The 19,276-nt window shown below is 45.5% G+C and overlaps 1 protein-coding gene across 1 annotated transcript in view; it reads right to left on the reverse strand.

Annotated features, from left to right (window-relative positions):
- The window catches only part of LOC139266308 (multiple epidermal growth factor-like domains protein 6), a 496,732-nt gene that overhangs the window by 117,404 nt on the left and 360,052 nt on the right, over nucleotides 1-19,276 (reverse strand). Inside the window, exons 9-13 of the mRNA XM_070884129.1 lie at nucleotides 15,119-15,241; nucleotides 9,339-9,476; nucleotides 7,666-7,788; nucleotides 5,433-5,552; nucleotides 4,475-4,648 (exon numbers count right to left, since the gene is read on the reverse strand). Of these exons, the coding sequence (XP_070740230.1) occupies nucleotides 4,475-4,648; nucleotides 5,433-5,552; nucleotides 7,666-7,788; nucleotides 9,339-9,476; nucleotides 15,119-15,241 (678 nt within the window). The remainder of the gene's footprint in view (nucleotides 1-4,474; nucleotides 4,649-5,432; nucleotides 5,553-7,665; nucleotides 7,789-9,338; nucleotides 9,477-15,118; nucleotides 15,242-19,276) is intronic.

Raw genomic sequence — 19,276 nt, forward strand, 5'->3', positions numbered from 1 at the left:
AGAACTGAGATGAGGAGGAATTTTTTCTCTCAGAGAATCGTGAATCGGTAGAATTCTCTGCCCCAGAGAGCTGTGGAGGCTGGGTCATTGAATATATTTAAGGTGGAGATAGACAGATTTTTGAGCGATAAGGGAGTGAAGGGTTATGGGGAGCGGGCGGGGAAGTGGAGCTGAGCCCAAGATCAGATCAGCCAAGATCTTATTAAATGGCGGAGCAGGCTCGAGGGGTCAAATGGTCTACTCCTGCTTCTATTTCTTAAGTTCTTACGTAATGATCCTCATCAGCTGGACATCACCACGGAGTTAATTCTGTACCTGGATGGGAGACTAGCTAAGATGGTCAGCCGAATGGAAGCTTTCATTCCTGAATTTAAGAAGAACCCCGGCTCCCTCAGTTGCCTAAAACTACCAATAAATCTTTTGATCATGGTCAAACAGTATGATTGCCTTCTAGAATGAAGCTTCAATATTGAATATATTATGAGCCACAATGCTATTCCACTTCTCTGAGAGATCCCAAGCATAAACTGGAATTTCTTTGGCAATCTCTCTTGCACAGATCTGCTCCGGATAATGCAAAGATGTTTTTGTGGTTTATCAAAAAACAATATCATCCAATAATTTGAATTAAGCAACATAAATACACCCCGGAGATAATAGGCATATCATGTACCAACACTGACCATAATGCATCATTCTGACAATCTGGATTCTCATTGCTGTGAAATAATAATACTATAAGTAATAATCTTCTTTAGAAAAGTTGCTAAAACTGATGAAGCGGTGCATTAGTGCAACAATATGCCATGGTAACGAACACTAAGATCAAACTTTACCACACACTGAGCTCTTGATCACAGCTGGTCCATCTGAAAAAGATACCGAGCAGAGAGAGAAATATCCCAGGCTGCTATTCCCTCTATCTACCCCCACCCAATTAGCTAGTTACAGGGAGACATTTTCACAGCATCAACAGTCGGACAGTATTACTAGACCCTCTTGCCACTCGACCAAGACTTTGCTCAGCTAAGCCCGTGTGGTAGCCGGTCTGCAGCGACCACCCCACGTTAAAAGAACTCACGCACAGGCATCCTCCTCTCCGTTAACATGAAGTTCGGGACCTGGAACGTCAGGACCCTCATGGACAACCCCAACAGCGACAGACCGGAACGCCACACCGCCATAGTTCCCCGGGAACTTAGACGCTTTGATATCGACATCGCCGCCCTAAGCGAGACCCGGCGGGCAGGGGAAGGCCAGCTCAAGGAACAAGGTGGAGGTTACACCTTCTTCTGGAAAGGGAAACCAGAGGAAGAACGCCGGCTCCATGGAGTCGGCTTCGCCATCAAAAACGAGCAAGTCGACCGCCTCAAAGACTCCCCCCACGGGGCTAACGAACGCCTCATGTCGCTTCGACTCACCCAAACCCAGAAACAGTGCACCACAGTTATCATTGCATACGACACAACACTCGATGCAACTATTGAGGTCAGAGGGTTTTTACTCTAACCTCGAAAAATCCCTGTCCTGTGTTCCCGCGGGCGACAAACTGATCCTCCTCGGTAACTTCAACGTCAGGGTCGGCAAGGACACAGACCTCTGGGGGGGGCGTGATTGGCAGAGAGGGGGTAGGGAAAGCCAACTCCAGAGGTACCCTACTCCTGACAAAATGTCTAGAGCATGAACTTGTCATCACCAACACCTTGTTCCGCCAGAGGAACAAATACAAGGCATCGTGGCAACACTCTCGCTCCAAGCACTGGCACCTGCTCGACTATGTCATCATCCGAGCCAGGGATCGTAAGGATGTGCGCATCACCCGCGCCATTACAGGAGCTGACGACTGCTGGATGGACCACCGCCTAATCCGATCCATCATCGACATCAACATCGACCCAAAGCGGAGGCGACAGCAGAAGCAGTGCCGCAAAAAAGTCAATGCCGGAGCACTTAAGGACCCAGCTAAGAGAGCCCTATACAGCCAGCGCCTCACAGCTAACCTGGCGTGCCTTGATGACCCTGATACGCAGAATGCCCGCCTCCATAACCAGTGCCTGCAAAGAGCTCCTCGGTTACTCAACCAGGAAACACCAGGACTGGTTTGATGAGAATGATCAGGAGATTCGAGAGCTAATAGATCGCAAGCGCAGGGCATTTCTGAGCCTTAAACACCAATCCAATGCAGGAGCAGCAAAGCAGCATTACAGACGGCTCAAGGCTGAGGCCCAACATAAAACCCGGGACCTAAAGAACAGGTGGTGGATGGAGAAAGCACAGGAGATACAGCAGCTGGCCGACAACCATGATGTTCGAGGATTCTTCATCGCAATCAAGGCCACCTACGGGCCAAACACCCAAGGCCCCACCCCACTGCTGGCCAAGAACGGGGAAACACTCATCAAGGACACCGAGTCAGTCAGGGTCCGCTGGAAGCAGCACTTCGAAGATCTCCTCAATAGAGACTCTGCCTTTGACTCGCGTGTTCTCGACTCCATCCCGCAGCATGCTACCCGCCACCACCTCAGCGAGACCCCAACACTGCACGAGGTAGGAAAAGCCATAAGACAGCTTAAAAACAACAAGGCTACGGGTACGGACGGAATCCCTGCTGAGTTATTGAAGTATGGCGGAGAGGCACTGCTGATGCGAAATCACGACCTCATCTCTCTCATCTGGAGGGAGGAGAGCACGCCCGGGGGATCTCAGAGATGCAGTGATCGTGACCATCTTTAAAAAAGGGGACAAGTCCGACTGCGGCAACTACAGAGGAATCTCCCTGCTATCAGCCACTGGGAAAGTCGTCGCTAGTGTCCTCCTCAACCGTCTTCTTCCCGTGGCCAAGGAGCTCCTCCCGGAGTCGCAGTGTGGATTTCGTCCCCTACGGGGCACAACGGACATGATCTTTGCAGTGCGACAGCTGCAGGAAAAATGCAGGGAACAGCGCCAGCCCTTATACATGGCCTTCTTCGACCTTACAAAGGCCTTTAACACTGTCAACCGCGAGGGTCTATGGAGCGTCCTCCTCCGTTTCGGATGCCCCAAAAGTTAGTCACCATTCTCCGCCTGCACCATGATGACATGCAGGCCGTGATCCTTACCAACGGATCCATCACAGACCCAATCCACGCTCGGACCGGGGTCAAACAGGGCTGCATCATCGCCACAACCCTCTTCTCAATCTTTCTCGCTGCCATGTTCCAGCTCACAGTCAACAAGCTCTCCGCTGGAGTGGAACTAAACTACAGAACCAGTGGGAACCTGTTCAACCTTTGCCGCCTCCAGGCCAGGTCCAAGACCACCCCAAGCTCTGTCGTCGAGCTACAGTACGCGGACAACACCTGCGTCTGCGCGCATACAGAGGCTGCACTCCAGGACATAGTCGACATATTTACTGAGCCGTACGAAAGCATGGGCCTGACGCTAAACATCCGTAAGACAAACGTCCTCTACTAGCCTGTCCTCACCGCACAGCACCGCCCCCCAGTCATCAAGATCCATGGCACGGCCCTGGACACCGTGGACCATTTCCCATACCTCGGGAGCCTCTTATCAACAAGAGCAGGCATCGACGTCGAGATCCAACACCGCCTCCAGTGCGCCAGTGCAGCCTTCAGCCGCCTGAGGAAAAGAGTTTTTAAAGACCAGGCCCTCAAAACTGCCACCAAGCTCATGGTCTACAGGGCTGTAGTAATACCCGCCCTCCTGTATGGTTCACAGACATGGACCATGTACATCAGACACCTCAAGTTGCTAGAGAAATATCACCAATGATGTCTCCGCAAGATCCTACAAAATTCCTGGGAGGACAGGCGCACGAACATCAGTGTCCTAATCCAGGCTAACATCCCCAGCATTGAAGCACTGACCACACTCGATCAGCTCCGCTGGGCAGGCCACATAGCTCGCATGCCAGACACGAGACTTCCAAACCAAGTGCTCTACTCGGAACTCCTTCATGGCAAACGAGCCAAAGCTGGGCAGCGGAAACGCTACATGGACACCCTGATAAAGTGCGACATCCCTACTGGGAGTCCCTGGCCCAAGACCGCCCTGAATGGAGGAAGTGCATCCAGGAGGGCGCTGAGCACCTCGAGTCTCAACACCGAGAGCATGCTGAAATCAAGCGCAGGCAGCGGAAAGAGCGTGCGGCAAACCAGTCCCACCCACCCCTTTCCCTCAACGACTATCTGTGACAGAGTCTGTGGCTCTCATATTGGACTGTTCAGCCACCAAAGAACTCACTTCAGGAGTGGAAGCAAGTCTTCCTCGATTCCGAGGGACTGCCTCTGATGATGATGATGAGTTTTACAAACTCATGGGACTGACAATGTAATTCTCAGCATTCATCTATTATAGGGGAAAGAGCAGGGAAGGAGGGACTAAAATATGAGAGTGAAAACCACAGAAGGAATTTTTTAAGCTTTCAATAAGTAAAACATGCAATTAGTTTAATAAATTAATCCACAGCACATACTGATTTTATGCACAAGTCTGAGTTCGCTCCTCAGATCCTCTTGATAGAAGGGTGTCAAGGAGGACTTGTAATGAAGAAGCTGTGGAGGTGTTCTTAATAGAATATCTCGGAACCTGGCAAGTTCGATTTCTTCCTCTTCTTCGTCCAACCCCAGTTCAAATTCATAATCAAGAGCTGAGGACATAAAAGCATCATGTCAACTGAATGGCAGGTTAGAAAAACAGTCCCACTGATTAAATGTGATTGAAAACTATTCTGGATCGCTCAGACCAATGCAGCCAGTCAATCACTTAATGGCGGGATGTGGGTTTTTGATTGCGATTCCTTGCATAGTGAGCCTTCCATCTCAGTTGTGTGAGCTGGGAGAGATCAGCTGCTTCCCAATAAGAAGAAACATTGTGTGTGTGTGTGTGGCGTAGAGAGAAGCCTAAATAAAGAAAAAATAAATTCTAAAACTGAGGGATGGTAAAAGTTAAACAAAATATCTTACTGACCAACCTGCATGTTGGAAATGTCTTTACCTTTCCTAATGCAGTTTGTAGGAACGCTCATGTCCAATTGACTGGACAGACACATGTTTCTTTAAACCAACAGTAGAACAATCCAAAAGATTGAAGAAAATAAACTTGAGTAATACAGCTCAGAATTGTCATTTAAAATACCCCCCTTGAATCCACTCAATATCAAGTTATGTTTACTCCAAAGTGGGCCATGAGAAAGAACACTTCAGAGCTTCTCATGACATATCCATCAGAAGTTTACTTGAATGATAAAATCAATTTGAACTTTCAACAGAAACAAATTGTACAAATAGAACACATATCAGAAGCTGGTGGTTTAAAAGTAAATCCACATTGTAAGACTCAAAGTGCGTGGCTTGAGACACTTAGCAGTTTATCCTCAGAAATCACGGCTCAATGGTTTGTGTACTCTGCATGTTTTCGTCATCTTTACTCACAACAGCTTTTCCTGTCTGTGTCCAGGCTGTATCCTCCCTGACATGTACACTGATAGGATCCAAGGGTGTTTATACACAGATGGTCACAGCCAGCATTGTCTGCTGAGCACTCATCCACATCTGCAAGCAGAAATAGGAACATAAACATACGTAAGCATGGAATGAGCTGATGTCATTTGACCCACGATACCAGCTCCTACTGTAGATTCTATCATGGACTCTATCCCATCCATTTAACACCCTGAGGGAAACTTTTATATAACTCCCCAAAGGCTATCAAGAAAATTGCAGAATATTCATCTATAATAACAATTCCACTATTCAAACCTTGTCTTGCTGTCCACCAAACAACATGACCCCGACAGCAACAACACAGGTGCTCCAAGGCATCTTTGATTCATTCAGCCTATAGCTGTTCCTCCAAACACCAATCCCATTCGCAACCAGATAGGAGACAGATTTATTAAATGTTTCCTGCAGTGTCCTCTTTTCTGAGCAGCATGTTTTAGAAAAGGGGAGTGTATTGATTGTGTTACGCGCAGAGCTTTTGAAAGAATTATTTTCCCCTCTCTTAGTCTGCACATGCCTCAATCTATGCTCAGCTGGAAGGAAGAGCAAGCAACTGTTTCCAGGCCTTGGCTTCTGTAACTACTAATGCTGTAACTACTAAGACAGTATGGTAACAACCCCAGAGTGGCTTCTCCTTCTGACATTTTCACCCTCCCACCATACATGAGATTGAGGCCTCCCACTTGCCTGTGATATATTCTTACGACATCACCAACAAACACACTCTATAAGATGGCTCCAACTATTATGACCCTTTCATTGTATTTACACAAGTAGTTGCATTACCACAGTGGTCCACTAGGTGAGGCAGTAGTCCACTAGTGGGAGCTATATTACACTGCCCACTTCTGTTTATTTTTAAATCTCACTCAGGCTAACATCCCAAGCATTGAAGCACTGACCACACTCGATCAACTCCACTGGACAGGCCACATAGTCTGCATGCCAGACACGAGACTCCCAAAGCAAGCGCTCCACTCGGAGCTCCTTCATGGCAAACGAGCCAAAGGTGGACAGCGGAAACACTACAAGGACACCCTCAAAGCCTCCCTGATAAAGTGCAACATCCCCACCGACATCTGGGAGTCCCTGGTCCAAGACCGCCCTAAGTGAAGAAAGTGCATCCGGGAGGGTGCTGAGCACCTCGAGTCTCAACGCCGAGAGCGTGCAGAAATCAAGCGCAGGCAGCGGAAAGAGCGTGCGGCAAACCTGTCCCACCCACCCCTTCCCTCAACGACTATCTGTCCCATCTGTGACAGAGTCTGTGGCTCTCGTATTGGACTGTTCAGCCACCAGAGAACTCACTTCAGGAGTGGAAGCAAGCCTTCCTCGATTCCGAGGGACTGCCTATGATGATGATTATTTTTAAATGGAGATGGATTGAAAGAGTTGATGAATAAAAGGACACTGTTTCAAATTTGAATAACTTGCACTGGTGTGATATGAGCAAGGTATAAAGTAGTCATGTTCTTAATGGTGCTACATGTTGCTCAGGGAACTGTCTAACTAGATTTCTAGCACCACATACTGAACGCATTATTTCACAGGATGTGAACAGAAAATTACCACCAAATGGATAAACAGAAAGTGGCAGATAACAAGAAATGTAAGAATGTCCCAAAGGTAACTGAGACATTTCCCTTGTTTCCATCATTTTTATATTAGCCAGATTTATTTTCAGTTCTATAAATTCCAGTTCAGGATCGACCTTGAATAGAGCTGTGTGTTTTCACAGACTGCATTGTTTCAGCAAAGTCCCTGAAGCTCTACAAAATTGGACAGGTAGGGCACCGGTTTGCATAAAACTGTATTGCATAGATACTTGGAGACATCTACATAAATCATCAGCTTCCCCATCTTGGCAGCGCACTAGGGATCCTATAGAAACATTTGCTCAGTGAAAAAACACAGCCCTAATTAAGTGCTCTATGGACCTAATCGTTTGTGTTGTCTTTAGGGCTGCCCTCCCCCCTCTAAAGGTCCCCCTGCTCACTTTATGCCTGCCCTTGCACAGTGCAACATCTCTGCCCGAGAGGCGAGTAACACACAGTCTGTTCCCAAATGTCTGCAATGGTGCCCTGTACAGTGCAATTCAAAGCTGCACGCAACACAAGCTAGTTGCAGAATAAAGCTCCCTGGAGTTTGCCTTTCACCCTCACTGTACCATCACAGCCGCATCCATCCATGTTCAGCCTGTAGCCTGCTCGACAGTTGCATTCGTAGCCTCCAGGATTGTTATTACAGTCTTGTGCACAGCATGCCCTGTCAGTCTCACACTCATTGGAATCTATAAGGGATAGGAAAATCAGAAACAGTCTTTATTGTATCCTGAACTCGGTCTATAGCAATGTACAGGAACATAAGAACATAAGAAATAGGAGCAGGAGTAAGACATTTGGCCCCCTGAGCCTGCTCCACCATTCAATAAGATCATGGCTGATCTGTTCTTAGGCTCAGCTCCACTTCCCTGCCCACTCCCCATCACCCTTCACACCCATATCGCTCAAAAATCTATCTCTCTCCACCTTAAATATATTCAATGACCCAGCCTCCACAGCTCTCTGGGGTAGAGAATTCCAAAGATTCCCGACCCTCTGAGAGAAGAAATTCCTCCTCATTTCTGTTTTAAATGGGCGACCTCTTATTCTGAAACTATGCCCCCTAGTTCTAGATTTCCCCATGAGGGGAAAGATCCTCTTTGCATCTACCCTGTCGAGCCCCCTCACAATTTTATACATTTCAATAAGATCACCTCTCATTCTTTTAAACTCCAATGAGTATAGGCCCAACCTGCTCAACCTTTATTCATAAGACAACCCCTTCATCTCAGGAATCAATCTAGTGAACCTTCTCTGAACTGCCTCCAATGCAAGTATATCCCTCCTTGAATAAGGAGACCAAAACTGTACGCAGTATTCCAGGTGTGGTCTCACCAACGCCCTAGACAGTTGGAGCAGTAACACTCAAAGTACAGATTGGTCAGAACCCTACACCACTACAATAATGACACTGCAATGGCTCTGCATGATAAATCATCCAGCTTAAACAGCAAGTTTCATGTAAGTCTACTCTATCATGAGATCTGTTAGTCAGACAGTGTTAGGCTACACCATCATGGTGTCAGTTGGTTACAGAACAACAGGGCTGTACCATCTTGAAGTTTCTTGGTCATACAGAAGCAAGTCTCACTATCATGAGGTCAGTTACTCACAATGACCAAGAAAGTAAGTACAGATAAAGAGGCCATTTAGCTCATTTAATTATCCTTCCATAAAATGTTTTAGTCTTGAGCACTATTCAAAATAAAGCACGACTGCAAGACAAGGGGACACGAGTACAAACTAGCAAATAGTAAGTTCAGAACTAAACACACGCCTTCACTCAAATAGAGATTAATAGGTAGAATGGCCTAGGTAAGGTAATTCACTCTTTCAAAGTAGTGAACGACCTCATGACCCTACCTTGCACTACTTCCAGGCCTTGGTTGTTTGCCTTGTAGTTCGCAGCCAGAATTGAATGTAACACTCAAAGTACACCCTGGCCAGAGCATGGCACCATTTCAATAATGACACTGCAACAGCTCTGCATTATTATTAAGTTATATCAAAACAAACTTCAGTAAAATAGCTGACTGGCGAAGTCCTGCGTCAATATAATGGTACATTTTCTTTTTTATGCATGTCAAGACACAGCCTTGAGATGCAGCTATACAGATTGCTGTGTTGCTTTTTAATTGAGCTTCAGTTGTGTTAAAGTGTGCAGATGGAAATCTAGTTACAGGTTTATAATAACAAAGGCCACATGCGTTTGACTGGAGATGCTCAGATGTTGCCGTACCAAGACATGTGCGCCCATCGGAATCCAGGAGGTATCCCTGATTACAAGAGCAGGAGGGCCCATCGGTTGTGTGTTCACAGTGGTGAGTACAACCGCCATTGTTCCTCTCACAGCTGTTCACAATCTCCATTTCAATACCTGTCGGGAGAAAGACAAATATTCAGCATGGGCAAGCTCTCTGCCAACAATACATCAGTCACTCAAAATCACTGAACCGAAAGCCAATCTCCTGCTATAATTCTGACCCGGTGAGATCCAGTCACACCAAGTCTCTACCATTTCCAGGAATTTCTGATTTGACTTGAGGCTGGAACTTATGACTGCCCTTACAAGGCAAATGATGGGCTGAGTCCAGGGTTAGGGGCGGGGACTCCCTAAGCTGGGAGTTCCCACTCCATATCAACAGTCGGGATCTGGGATTTATGTGGCAACCTGTATAAAAGCAGAGAAGTCCTGCTACAACTGTACAGGGTATTAGTGAGGCCACACCTAGCGTACTGCTTATAGTTTGGGGCTCCTTATTTAAGGAAGGATGTACTTGCATTGGAGGCAGTTCAGAGAAGATTCACTAGGTTGATTCCTGAGATGAGAGGGTTGACTTTGGAGGAAAGGTTGAGTAGGTTGGGCCTATACACATTGGAGTTTAGAAGAATGAGAGGTGATCTTATTGAAACATATAAGATTCTGAGGGGGCTCGACACGGTAGCTGCAGAGAGGATATTTCCCCTCGAAGGGAATCTAGAACTAGGGGGTGTAGTTTCAGAATAACGGGTCGCCCATTCAGAACTGAGATGAGTAGGAATTTCTTCTCTCAGAAGGTTGTAAATCTGTGGAATTCTCTGCCCTAGGGAGCTGTGGAGGCTGGGCCATTGAACATATTTAAGGCGGAGATAGACAGATTTTTGAGTGATACGGGAGTGAAGGGTTATGCGGAGCGGGAAGTGGGGTTGAGGCTAAGATCAGATCAGCCATGATCTTATTGAATGGCAGAGCAGGCTCGAGGGGCCAAATGGCCGACTCCTGCTCCTATTTCTTATGCCTAGCGAGGTGAGTCATACTAGGCTCTAGAAGGGAGCATGTGGGTCCCATTAGTGGAGTCCAGGCCAGGCCAGTCGCCTGGACACCCAAAGAAGTGAAAAGTAAAGTTTGGAAATGTACAATGGGCACCATTGGGCACATGCCTGGCATAACAGTTGGGATTGAGACCCAAGCAATCTGGTGCCCTGCTGAGAGGAACAACGGGGGCTGTATGAAGACTGGCCGACACAAGATTTCAGTTTTTATGCACAGGCGGAAGAAGTCCCCTTAATGTAAACACAGTTCCCAATTACTCAGATGTATAGAGAGAGTTCCATCCACAGTAGTATTTATATTGGGATGTATCACTATGATGCACCATTCCAAACTGGACGGTCTGCAACTGGGCAGGACCGGAACCAATGTCCGAGGGGGGTGTTTGCTAGTGCTGTTGGGGAGGAGTTAAACTAATATGGCAGGGGGATGGGAACCAATGCAGGGAGACAGAGAGAAACAAAAAGGAGACAAAAGCAAAAGACAGAAAGGAGATAAGTAAAAGTGGAGGGCAGAGTAACCCAAGGCAAAAACAAAAAGGGCCACTGAATATAAAGGGGCTGCAGGAGGGGTCAAAACTAAAAATCATGGTTTAAAAACTAGGATTAAAACACTCTACCTAAATGCGCGCAGCATTCGAAATAAAGTCAATGAGTTGACGGCACAAATCATTACAAATGGGTATGATTTGGTGGCCATTACAGAAACATGGTTGCAGGGTGGCCAAGGCTGAGAATTAAACATACTAGGGTATCTGACGATTCAGAAAGATAGACAAGAAGGGAAAGGAGGTGAGGTAGCTCTGTTAATAAAGGATGATATCAGGGCAGTTGTGAGAAATGATATTGGCTCTAATGAACAAAATGTTGAATCATTGTGGGTGGAGATTAGAGATAGCAAGGGGAAAAAGTCACTGGTGGGCGTAGTTTATAGGCCCCCAAATAATAACTTCACGGTGTGGCGGGCAATAATCAAGGGAATAATGGAGGCATGTGAAAAAGGAACGGCAGTAGTCATGGGGGATTTTAATCTACATGTCGATTGGTCAACTCAAATCGCACGGGGTAGCCTGGAGGAGGAATTCATAGAATGCATACGGGATTGTTTCTTAGAACAGTATGTAACAGAACCTACAAGGGAGCAAGCTATCTTAGATCTGGTCCTGTGCAATGAGACAGGAAAAATAAACGATCTCCGAGTAAAAGATCCTCTTGGAATGAGTGGTCACAGTATGGTTGAATTTGTAATCCAGATTGAGGGTGAGGAAGTTGTGTCAGAAACGAGCGTACTATGCTTAAACAAAGGGGACTACAGTGGGATGAGGGCAGAGTTGGCTAAAGTAGACTGGAAACACAGACTAAACGGTGGCACAATTGAGGAACAGTGGAGGACTTTTAAGGAGCTCTTTCATAGTGCGCAACAAAAATATATTCCAGTGAAAAAGAAGGGTGGTAAGAGAAGGGGTAACCAGCCGTGGATAACCAAGGAAATAAAGGAGAGTATCAAATCAAAGACCAATGCGTATAAGGTGGCCAAGGTTAGTGGGAAACTAGAGTATTGGGAACATTTTAAACAACAGCAAAGAATGACTAAAAAAGCATTAAAGAAAGGAAAGATAGATTACGAAGGTAAACTTGCGCAAAACATAAAAACAGATTGTAAAAGCTTTTACAGATATATAAAACGGAAAAGAGTGACTAAAGTAAATGTTGGTCCCTTAGAAGATGAGAAGGGGTATTTAATAATGGGAAATGTGGAAATGTCTGAGACCTTAAACAATTATTTTGCTTCGGTCTTCACAGTGGAAGACACAAAAACCATGTCAAAAATTGCTGGTCACGGGAATGTGGGAAGGGAGGACCTTGAGACAATCATTATCACTAGGGGGGTAGTGCTGGACAGGCTAATGGGACTCAAGGTAGACAAGTCCCCTGGTCCTGATGAAATGCATCCCAGGGTATTAAAAGAGATGGCGGAAGTTATAGCAGATGCATTCGTTATAATCTACCAAAATTCTCTGGACTCTGGGGAGGTACCAGCGGATTGGAAAGCAGCTAATGTAACGCCTCTGTTTAAAAAAGGAGGCAGACAAAAGGCAGGTAACTATAGGCCGGTTAGTTTAACATCTGTAGTGGGGAAAATGCTTGAAACTATCATTAAGGAAGAAATAGCGGGACATCTGGATAGGAATAGTGCAATCAAGCAGACGCAGCATGGATTCATGAAGGGGAAATCATGTTTAACTAATTTACTGGAATTCTTTGAGGATATAACGAGCATGGTGGATAGAGGTGTACCATTGGATGTGGTGTATTTAGATTTCCAAAAGGCATTCGATAAGGTGCCACACAAAAGGTTACTGCAGAAGATAGAGGTAGGCGGAGTCAGAGGAAATGTATTAGCATGGATAGAGAATTGGATGGTGAACAGAAAGCAGAGAGTCGGGATAAATGGGTCCTTTTCCGGTTGGAAATCGGTGGTTAGTGGTGTGCCACAGGGATCGGTGCTGGGACCACAACTGTTTACAATATACATAGATGACCTGGAAGAGGGGACAGAGTGTAGTGTAACAAAATTTGCAGATGACACTAAGGTTAGTGGGAAAGCGGGTTGTGTAGAGGACACAGAGAGGCTGCAAAGAGATTTGGATAGGTTAAACGAATGGGCGAAGGTTTGGCAGATGGAATACAATGTCGGAAAGTGTGAGATCGTCCACCTTGGGAAAAAAAAGAGTGAAAGGGAATATTATTTGAATGGGGAGAAATTACAACATGCTGAGATGCAGAGGGACCTGGGGGTCCTTGTGCATGAATTCCAAATAGTTAGTTTGCAGGTGCAGCAGGTAATCAGGAAGGCGAATGGAATGTTGGCCTTCATTGCAAGAGGGATGGAGTACAAAAGCAGGGACTGTATAGGGTATTGGTCAGGTCGCACCTGGAGTATTGCGTGCAGTTTTGGTCACCTTACTTAAGGAAGGATATACTGGCTTTGGAGGGGGTACAGAGACGATTCACTAGGCTGATTCCGGAGATGAGGGGGTTACCTTATGATGATAGATTGAGTAGACTGGGTCTTTATTCATTGGAGTTCAGAAGGATGAGGGGTGATCTTATAGAAACATTTAAAATCATGAAAGGGATCGACAAGATAGAGGCAGAGAGGTTGTTTCCACTGGTCGGGGAGACTAGAACTCGGGGGCACAGCCTCAAAATACGGGGGAGCCAATTTAAAATCGAGTTGAGAAGGAATTTCTTCTCCCAGAGGGTTGTGAATCTGTGGAATTCTCTTCCCAAGGATGCAGTTGAGGCTAGCTCATTGAATGTATTCAAGTCACAGATAGATAGATTTTTAACCAATAAGGGAATTAAGGGTTACGGGGAGCGGGCGGGTAAGTGGAGCTGAGTCCACGGCCAGATCAGCCATGATCTTATTGAATGGCGGACCAGGCTCGAGGGGCTAGATGGCCTACTCCTGTTCCTAATTCTTATGTTCTTATGTTCTTATGTTCTCTGTCAGTTCCATCGACAGAGAATTCAAGCAGATCGGCAATTGTTACTGCACAAATTCGATTGCCATGAATTCCATTGAAAAGAAAAATCATCTTGCAAAATGTTTATACCATTTAAACTTCAAGACATTCGTAACAACAGTATAATTGCAATTGTCTGTTCATAATCGGACAACTGCACCTCACTGCCCTTGTTTTGACATAGCTGTGCCGTGTACCATTTACCGTGTGGGAGAACACTCTGGAACCGGTCAATTGGAGTGCGCCATTTCACCGTTTTACTCGTCATAGGTAATACACAACCTTCAAACAGCAGCTCTGAGATTGGCCAAGAGTAGAATTCCACTCTGTAGCACAATTGTGAGTCAAAATCTACACCTGCCACGTCGGCATAGCATGATCGCTCATCCACTGTGTCTATGTGGTAGCACTCTTGCCCGAGTCAAAAGCTTACAGGTTCAAGTCCAACTCTAGAGACTTGAGCATGTAATCTAGGCTAACAGTCCAGTATAGTACTGAGGGAGTGTTGCACTGTTGGAGGTGCCATCCTTCAGATAAGACGTTAATCCGAGGCCACATCTGGCCTCTTGGGTGGACGTAAAAGATTCCATGGCACTATTTTGAAGAAGAGCAGGGGCGTTCTCCCTGGTGTCCTAGCAAATCTTTATCCCTCAACTAACAACAACAACAACAACTTGCATTTATGTAACGTCCTAAATGCTTCACAGAAGTATTATGAGGTAAAACAGGTGACCAAAAGCTTGGTCAAAGCGATAGGTTTTAAGGAGCGTCTTGAAGGAAGAAAGAGATCATTATCTCATTGCTGTTTGTCGGACCTTGCTGTGCACAAATTGGCTGCCATGTATCGCTACATTACAACAGTGACTACATTTCAAAAGTATTTTATTGGCTGTAATGTGCTTTCAGACGTCCTGAGGTTGTGAAAGGTGCTATATTAATGCAAGTTCTTTCTTTTCTTTATTTGTCTGCTGTGCCACCTCACCCACGTGGCTAATCTTGAATGTCTTTGAGAGAGGAAAGCATTAAAGCTGTGAATCGTGCTGTGACTTGGCAGTGGTGCAAAACGTTACCGTCAATTACCATCACTTTGGCGATGGCACAGTGAAAGTGACGAGAATAAGACGTTCACCTTGTGAGCACCTTGTTGATTACACACGTCAAACTTGATGACAATACTTACGGTAGCACTGCTTCCCATCAGCACCGAGCTCAAATCCAGGGTTACAGATGCAGCTGAATGATCCCAGGATATTGATGCATTGATGAGCACACATTGCAATTCCCGAGGTGCACTCATTAATGTCTGAAAAGAAAAGGTCAGACATTAACAGAGAAAACAGTAAAGCACTCATCATGCACAACAAGAGTCCTTCACTGCTAGCCACAGGGAAAAAAAAGATCAACAGGAAAAGAATATACCAGGTGACAATATGTAGCCCTTCAGGTCACTGCATATTACATTACTCCCACCCCACATGCTGCGTTAGTATTCTAAATCATCATTTTATTTTTTTCAATTAAAAATATATACAAAAATAGCGATTGATCCTCACAACTCTCTGATGACCCCAGATCACAGAGCTTCATGTGCAATGACTTCCAAGCAATGTCCATTGCACAGGAGATGCCGCCTTGTATAAGCCATGTTTACTCAATGAGGTAAGGGTTAAGGGCACTAAATACACTTGACATCCGATATGGTCACGTTCCCAGGAAGGGATGAATTAATGATGCAGTGATGTGTAACAGGATGGAGTTTGACCCCCGCTGCTGGACTACACCAGTGGGGATCAAAAAGGACATTAAAAATTCACACATAAAGCAATTTATGGTATTAACGCAGGAGTTCCTCTCAGATTTACAGTACCACCATTGTTTACTGGGACCCCACTCATCCCGAGTAGTTTACAAAGAGACAGCCGCTGTTACGAGGCAGTAAATTCTAACACTGACTGCTGTTATATTGGGTTTAATGGGGTGCTAGGGTCAATGGCTCCTGATGCATGAATTTTGTGCAGTTAGCACCAATACCAAACAAAAACTTGCTGTGTTTTCTCAGGCCAATCATTGGAATGACCTATTAAAAGAAATGGCTCTTCCCAGCTGACAACTTTAATGAAACTGGAAAATTTACTTTTGGAGTTACCGGCAGTTGCACGAGACCCATGAATTAGTTGCTGTCAGCCCAAGCACCGGGGCGTAGCCTTGGTTAAGCCCCAGCCCACCAAATGTCTACTGAGCTGGGTGTCTATGCACATGCTCGATAAATAATGGCAAATGTCTGAAACCTTGGAGCATTCCATTGCTATCGAACTGTGCTCCACAACACTATAGTACAGCCTTCTACTACACGGAAGTATTCTGCCAAAATCTCACCCAAAAGATTTTCATTCCAACAGAAGGCTTCAGAGCATCCTGAAAAATCAACCGCTTCGCTAAGAAAGGATGCTTGAGATGACGTAAACCCACTTTGGAGGAATCATCTTTCAAGCAAAATCAGTCAAGTAAACTAAACAAATTCACTTATTTAACACGAAGCAAAGTTCAGGGTCCTGATCAGTAACTGAGGTGATGAATAAATAAGCCGCGTAGAGAATTCTGTGGGATATTTTTCAAAACAAAAGTGCACCACGAGAGAAGACAGTGTTGCTAGTACTGGTTTGTGGAGTTAGCTACATACAGTACTATGTTCTGCCACTTTCAAAAGTTCTGTGTCATAGCAGCAATCTGAACTCAAGCACTCATGACCAATTTAGGTCATTGGCTGTCCACTCTAAGTTGGGGTCCACCCAAATTTCCATTCCTGGCTACGCCACTGTCCAGCACCCAACTTCATCCAATATAACAGCACTGTGTTTGAGGAATGTGAGAGGCACAGAATTTTACTGTGCAGTAACTGCTAACACTGTTTAAATGTGGAGGTTTACAACCATTATCAAGGCACTAAATTCAGTTCATAATATATTAGAGCAGGCACAATGGGCTTACACATAGTATAAATGCCTGAAATTAAACTTTTATTTCTTTTTCTGTTTTACTTTCAGATTTAGTTCTGCAAGCATAAGCAAGATTAACTTTAAGCTGTGCGAATGTTCCAATGTGCCTATATAGAGGATGGTAGGGGTTATTCCCTGTTTATTCATAGAAACATAGAAACATAGAAAATAGGTGCAGGAGTAGGCCATTCGGCCCTTCTAGCCTGCACCGCCATTCAATGAGTTCATGGCTAAACATGCAACTTCAGTACCCTATTCCTGCTTTCTCGCCATACCCCTTGATCCCCCTAGTAGTAAGGACTTCATCCAACTCCTTTTTGAATATATTTAGTGAATTTCACTCAACAACTTTCTGTGGTAGAGAATTCCACAGGTTCACCACTCTCTGGGTGAAGAAGTTTCTCCTCATCTCCGTCCTAAATGGCTTACCCCTTATCCTTAGACTGTGACCCCTGGTTCTGGACTTCCCCAACATTGGGAACATTCTTCCAGCATCTAACCTGTCTAAACCCATCAGAATTTTAAATGTTTCTATGAGATCCCCTCTCATTCTTCTGAACTCCAGTGAATACAAGCCCAGTTGATCCAGTCTTTCTTGATATGTCAGTCCCGCCATCCCGGGAATCAGTCTGGTGAACCTTCGCTGCATTCCCTCAATAGCAAGAATGTCCTTCCTCAAGTTAGGAGGCCAAAACTGGACACAATACTCCAGGTGTGGCCTCACCAAGGCCCTGTACAACTGTAGCAACACCTCCCTGCCCCTGTAGTCAAATCCCCCCGCTATGAAGGCCAACATGCCATTTGCTTTCTTAACCGCCTGCTGTACCTGCATGCCAACCTTCAATGACTGATGTACCATGACACCCAGGTCTCGTTGCACCTCCCCTTTTCCTAATCTGTCACCATTCAGATAATAGTCTGTCTCTCTGTTTTTACCACCAAAGTGGATAACCTCACATTTATCCACATTATACTTCATCTGCCATGCATTTGCCCACTCACCTAACCTATCCAAGTCACTCTGCAGCCTCATAGCATCCTTCTCGCAGCTCACACTGCCACCCAACTTAGTGTCATCCGCAAATTTGGAGATACTACATTTAATCCCCTCGTCTAAATCATTAATGTACAGTGTAAACAGCTGGGGCCCCAGCACAGAACCTTGCGGTACCCCACTAGTCACTGCCTGCCATTCTGAAAAATCCCCATTTACTCCTACTTTTTGCTTCCTGTCTGACAACCAGTTCTCAATCCATGTCAGCAAACTACCCTCAATCCCATGTGCTTTAACTTTGCACATTAATCTCTTGTGTGGGACCTTGTCGAAAGCCTTCTGAAAGTCCAAATATACCACATCAACTGGTTCTCCCTTGTCCACTCTGCTGGAAACATCCTCAAAAAATTCCAGAAGATTTGTCAAGCATGATTTCCCTTTCACAAATCCATGCTGACTTGGACCTATCATGTCACCTCTTTCCAAATGCGCTGCTATGACATCCTTAATAATTGATTCCATCATTTTACCCACTACCGATGTCAGGCTGACCGGTCTATAATTCCCTGTTTTCTCTCTCCCTCCTTTTTTAAAAAGTGGGGTTACATTGGCTACCCTCCACTCGATAGGAACTGATCCAGAGTCAATGGAATGTTGGAAAATGACTGTCAATGCATCCGCTATTTCCAAGGCCACCTCCTTAAGTACTCTGGGATGCAGTCCATCAGGCCCTGGGGATTTATCGGCCTTCAATCCCATCAATTTCCCCAACACAATTTCCCGACTAATAAGGATTTCCCTCAGTTCCTCCTCCTTACTAGACCCTCCAACCCCTTTTATATCCGGAAGGTTGTTTGTGTCCTCCTCAGTGAATACCGAACCAAAGTACTTGTTCAATTGGTCCGCCATTTCTTTGTTCCCCGTTATGACTTCCCCTGATTCTGACTGCAGGGGACCTACGTTTGTCTTTACTAACCTTTTTCTCTTTACATATCTATAGAAACTTTTGCAATCCGTCTTAATGTTCCCTGCAAGCTTCTTCTCGTACTCCATTTTCCCGGCCATAATCAAACCCTTTGTCCTCCTCTGCTGAGTTCTAAATTTCTCCCAGTCCCCGGGTTCTCTGCTATTTCTGGCCAATTTGTATGCCACTTCCTTGGCTTTAATGCTATCCCTGATTTCCCTTGATAGCCACGGTTGAGCCACCTTCCCTTTTTTATTTTTACGCCAGACAGGAATGTACAATTGTTGTAGTTCATCCATGCGGTCTCTAAATGTCTGCCATTGCCCATCCACAGTCAACCCCTTAAGTATCATTCGCCAATCTATCCTAGCCAATTCACGCCTC

This window comes from Pristiophorus japonicus, chromosome 6 (genome assembly GCF_044704955.1).
Source record: "Pristiophorus japonicus isolate sPriJap1 chromosome 6, sPriJap1.hap1, whole genome shotgun sequence".
Classification (NCBI taxonomy): Eukaryota; Metazoa; Chordata; class Chondrichthyes; family Pristiophoridae; genus Pristiophorus; species Pristiophorus japonicus.